Below are 5,553 nucleotides of genomic sequence, written 5' to 3'. Positions count from 1 at the left end.
TCATGGTTCCAGATTTTTTCCAGCTACTGACAGACTACTGGTTCCTTAGTATTCCAAAGCACTGGGTGAGACATCTCTTTTCAAAGCTTTTTTACAGATACGGCCTAAACCCATTTAAAGATCAAATTTTAATGACTGAAGCAAGTGGACTTAAAAACTTTCTATTTTCCTACTTCCCATATTTTCCCCAGAAAAGCAACCAAGTAAATAGTGTGGCTTTATCTGACCTCTGGCTAGACAAAGATGGAAAACTTCCAGGAGGAAGAGGTCAAACAAACATTTACTCTCTATCTTATGATTTGTTTCTCCAGTACCCCACTCCCAAGGTACCATAATGTATTAGTCTAGGTACTTTAGAGAAACAAATCCACAACAACTCATGTATAAGAGAGTTTTATGTAAAGAAAGTATGCATCATGAAAACATCCCAGTCCAATGCTGCCCAAGCCCATGAGTCCAACATTAACCCAACACCAGTGCACAAAGCCACCATTGTGGATTGCTGTTCATCAGAATAAAAAAGTAATAAATTGTTCAGAGTCGGTAAACATTGTGATCATGTGGGTTTGTGCTTTAATCAATAGGTTTCTTTATGAGCAACACATAAATTTGTACTAACATTCTATCATACAGGTTCACTATTATGAAGATGGCAATGTTCAGTTGGTTAGTCACAAAGATGTACAGGATTCAGTAACTGTTTCGGTGAGTATACATTAAAGTCTGTCTCGCTTGTGCCTTTTTTTTCCTAGACAAAAATATTTTTGAGCTGGAGTGCTGGATAGCCATTAGATGTTCAGTTTGTTTTCAAGCTTTTGGTTTTGCAACTTTTACTAGCAGCCAGAGTATGTTTATATACTAGGGGGTACCGCCCCCAAAAAAGAAAAAGAAAAAAGCTCTGCTGGGAGGAGCTTTCATAGTACGCATTTCCCTCCCCCCCCAGGTAAGCATCCAGCACCTTGCTCTGAGTTAGTACACCCAATGGCATCACCTGGGAAGGTTCTCTGTGGTCACAGTGAATTTTTTCATAAATACAGTTTTGGTGAACCTCGTTTTTTGTGATGGCTGATATAGGAAAACAGCGTGAGGCTGTGAAATTTTGTTTCCTGCTTGGGAAAATTCTGCAGAAACTGTTGTAATGTTGAACACAGCTTATAAGGGTAGCAATATGGGAAAAACTCAAGTACACAAGTTGTTTTCTCTTTTCAAAGACATGATGCTATTCTTAGGAACCCGAAAGCCATCATCAATCAAGCCAGTAGAAGGATGCCATCATCACCTCACCCAAAAAAGCTTATCAAATGAAATCAAAGATTAAGATGATTGATGCTCCTTTGGTCTTTTTGATGTGAGGGAGGGGTTAGTGCTTTTGGAGCTCTTTCCACCAAATCAGACTGATAATCAAGCTTTCTGTTTAGAGGTTCTGACAAGATTACCTAACTATGGGACAAATACGGCCCCATTTGTGGCAGACGGGGACTTCTTTTGCCACCACGACAATGCATTTGCTCATGCAGCCATCTCAGTACTCCAGTTTTTGGCGCACAAAAAAACATGCCTCTTTTGCCGCACGTACTTTACTCACCTGACCTGGCTCCTTGCAACATCTTTTTGTTTTCTTGAATGAAGAACAACATGAAAGGACAGCGGTTAGAAGATGTAGAAGAGGTGAATTAAAAAATGAGGGAGGTGCTGTCAGTCATGCAAACAGATAAGTGTGACAAATTCCAAGAAAGGAATCCCAGATTTGACAAATGTATTAAGTGTAATGGAGAGTACTTTGAAGGTGATAAGGTTGTTTTTTTTTGGGGGGGGGATCCAGTTTTTGGTGGGTACCCCCTCGTACAACCAACCAGTTGTATCAATTCATAGTAGTCCATGATTCAGAGTTGGGATAATGACTTTAGAGAGCGCGGACCTTTTTTTTCCTCTTTCTCACTTGTGGAATTTTCCAAGGACACCAACACCATTAATCAATTCTCTCTCTCTCTCTCACTGCCTTCTAGTTGATGCCGACTCAATATGACCCTCTAGGACCAGGGTAGAACTGTCCCTATGAGTTCCCGAGACTAAGTCTTATAGGAACAGCAAACCCCATCTTTATCCCGCAATAAATGCTAGGAGGAAGGATATTTTGAAAAAATTAATGCTATGGGACTACATTCATAGTGTTAAGAAACAGTATTTTTAACAACATTTGGTCCAAAAGTATTGTGTTCTGTCTCGTGAAAGAAGGGACATAATTAGTTCTTGACTTTTTCATGCATACTCTCAATTCTTCTTTATATACTCTTAGAAGTTATTGAAGGCCCCAAAGAGTTTTGTGTATCTGTGTTATACGTGAGGCTTCAAAGTTCATGGGAAAATTCCATTATCTTTTTCAGTGTGATAAAATTGTCACAGGTTGTGTAGGCCTGGGAAACTGCATGGTGTATACCTGAGAGTGAGAAAAACAAGTGATACTTTAGTATTAGAACAAAAGAGAAAATAGTGGACCAGCTTTACCTCTAGCGGTTGCCTCATATATGCCAAACAGAAGGTTTAGTCCCTATAAGGGGTTCCAGATCTGCCAGTGCTTTCTGGGCCTTTTTTTTTTTTTTTTAAACAAACAAAAACTGGTTCATGTCAAACCTAAAGCCCTAGGAGAGCCCTCCTCTGGACTTTAAAATTTACCCTCTTACCTTCCCTTATTTTGTACTTAATAGGGAAAGGAAGGGTCTTTCTTTAAGCAACTGTGATTGCTGAATTAGGATTATGAGTGTGTATATATAAATCCAAGTCTGAAGACATTAACAATGACTTAAACCAGAGGTTTTTTTAAGGTATCCTCATGATGATGTACTATGGCAGGGTGTGGAAAGAGCCTGAGGGCTTTTATTGCTGTTTGTTGTTGGTTTTTTGGCAAAGATAAGGATTGTAATCCCATATTTATAACTGAAAAACATGTTTAATTTCGGACAAATCACTTGGTTTTCTCACCTTCCAGAAGTGGTGATATTAACAGCATCCCTACCTCCCAGGCTTGTTATGAGGACAAGCTTGGAAAAACTTTGTAAACTGTCACGTGTTACACAAGCTAGCTGTGGTGGTCTTGTGGTGTTTAAGTCACGGTATACGTGTTTCTCAAAATTCCCATTTCCTCCTCTCCCCTCACTAGAATGAAGTCCAAACTGCCAAGGAGTTTATTAAAATCATAGAGCATGCAGAGAACGAGTATCAGGTAAGAAGAACTGGAACCAATTTTAGTAGATCTAGTACCTTATTTTACTCCTAATCTAGTTCCTTAGATCTGTGTGTCCACTAGCGTAAACATACATGGTGCTCAGTGTGACTGATTGTGCAGACTTTGCAGACCTTACTATTTTGCATTCCCCTTATAGGTAAGGTGTTGGGATTAGGTTAGTGGCCCTAATCTTAGAAAAACGAGTTCCTTAGATCTGTGTCCATTAGCATAAACATATGTGGCTCAGTGTGACTGATTGTGGTGACTTTGCAGACCTTACTACTTTGCATTCCCTTATAGGTAAGGTGTTGGGATTAGGTTAGTGGCCCTAATTTTAGAAAAAATTAGGTGAGCTTTTTAAACTTCAGGAATTGGAGAAGTGCACACTGAAATCCTGTCTGTTCTCAAGCATGTCCTTTGACCTCGGAATTTCTGTGCTATCCACAACCACTCCAGTCTCTGATCAATTATCTATTTCAGACGGCAATTAGCGAAAACTATCAAACCATGTCAGACACCACATTCAAGGCCTTGCGCCGGCAGCTTCCGGTTACTCGCACCAAAATCGACTGGAACAAGATACTCAGTTACAAGATTGGCAAAGAAATGCAGAATGCTTAAAGGCTGAATGTAAGATTCTTCAGTGTGGCGGGGTGGGAAAAGGGATTCAACATGTGATCATATGATAAATAGGTGGTTTATAAACAAGAGTGATATTTTACTAGGGCTTTCAAAGTAAACAGGTTTTCTAGCCTCATGGATACTGTTGAACCTATACCATTGTCTGAATTATTTTATGTTCTGTACTTTGTAATATTTTGTTGTCACTATATCTACTTGTTTTTTATTTTGTTTTGTTTTTTAATTCTGCCACACTTCATGTTAGAGAGATATCTATCTTGGAGTCATTTTACTGTTTAGAAAATTGTCCAAGTATATGTTCCGTACTTTTTTACCCCTGTTCTTCAAAGAACTTCTGGCAACTTCAGTGGCTTTTTACTGCTAAACCAACAGCTAAAGAAGTGATGCTAAAAACTTTAGCTAAGTAGCAGACACATTGATCATTCTCCCTCCAATTGCTTTAATCATCCTATATGGTGTTTCATCACTGGATAGATTTCAGATTTTTGGATTGAGGATTTTCACATCGTTTGAGGGTCAGGGGGCACAGAGGAAGTTTTCTGGAAATTCCATTATAGCCAGCTTCTCTAGGGAAGTTGTTTTTAAATCCAAAGACTTGAACCACATTCCCTGCACATGTACATGTTTGCTTTCTTTTTTCTTATTTCCCTCAGTGTCTCCATTTCCATGTAGCACCCTTGTAGTTACAGACATCTGCATTTTTAGAAGTTACTCATTTGTTTATATTCAAGAACTGCTGATATACTGTGGATATAGTAGAGTATATATATATACTAAAACTTGAAAAATGCAGATGTCGAAGGAATAATAAGTATATCGTATTTTAATTCTTTGTGGCAGGATTATTGTATAAGCAAATGAATCAAACAACGATGTAAATCACAAATGAAAACTGAAAATGAACCAAAGGAAGAAGGATCGCTTCCAGGCAGTATCTTTCTATTGTAGCCTGTTATTTAAGGAAATACTAGTGATTTGTTCTAAATAGGTTGTAAAACACGTTCCACAATTTCCTTCTTCAGTCCTGCCTGCCAAAAACTCAAATGTAACTGTGATATAGCAACCCTTCCCAGGTCCATTGGCAGGTGTGTGTTTGATCTCTGAATGCACAGGTGACATGGATATGATATGACAACTGGTAATGGATTCATTTACATTGTTTACATTTCTATGACCAGGCCTTAAGGGAAGGTCAGTTTTTTTTAAACTTAAGTAATGTCTTCCTACCTATCTCCAAATGTCAACAAAGAAGGGTGTTTGTGCTTCAATTTTTTTTTTTTGCTCAGTAATATAGTCAAGCAAGAGTGTTTCCAAGTGACCTGTTGAGCTATGTAAAACATTTTTGTTTATTTCAAATAAAATATATTTGTATTATTTGTCATTCATAACTATCCACCCATACCACATTATCCGCTGTAACAGGTAGACCAATACAAATATACCTGTTTTGTTCTAAAACTGTCTGAGTCTCTTATTTTTGATCAGCTATTTTTCTCAAGTTAAGATATGAAACTGTCTTTGATCTTATTTGATGAAAATGTTCAAGATTTCTAAAATTGGTTTCTACCTTCAACTATTACAAACCCAAGTAAATACCCAGGGACTGACAAAGAATTAGCCTTTCTTTCTTTTTTTTTTAATTGAGCAGTATCTCAGAGGGTCCTATTATTCTGTTGTAGTTCAAAGAT

At 38.0% G+C, this 5,553-nt stretch overlaps 1 protein-coding gene across 2 annotated transcripts in view; it reads left to right on the top strand.

The window, feature by feature from the left end:
* CAPZA1 (capping actin protein of muscle Z-line subunit alpha 1) overlaps positions 1–5,323 on the top strand; it is a 59,732-nt gene extending 54,409 nt beyond the window's left edge. The window contains exons 8-11 of one of the 2 annotated variants that reach the window (XM_045292078.1): positions 634–705; positions 3,158–3,220; positions 3,704–3,853; positions 4,706–5,323. In XM_045292078.1, the coding sequence (XP_045148013.1) occupies positions 634–705; positions 3,158–3,220; positions 3,704–3,844 (276 nt within the window). In that variant the 3' untranslated portion in view covers positions 3,845–3,853; positions 4,706–5,323. Of the gene's footprint in view, positions 1–633; positions 706–3,157; positions 3,221–3,703 lie in introns of both variants that reach the window. The other variant, XM_004699173.4, reaches the window with a different exon arrangement.
* The last annotated feature ends 230 nt before the right edge of the window (positions 5,324–5,553 follow it).

Source organism: Echinops telfairi, unplaced genomic scaffold (assembly GCF_000313985.2).
Source record: "Echinops telfairi isolate 266 unplaced genomic scaffold, ASM31398v2 ScPeMD7_443;HRSCAF=831, whole genome shotgun sequence".
NCBI lineage: Eukaryota > Metazoa > Chordata > Mammalia > Afrosoricida > Tenrecidae > Echinops > Echinops telfairi.
This window is presented reverse-complemented; position numbering and strand designations above follow the sequence as displayed.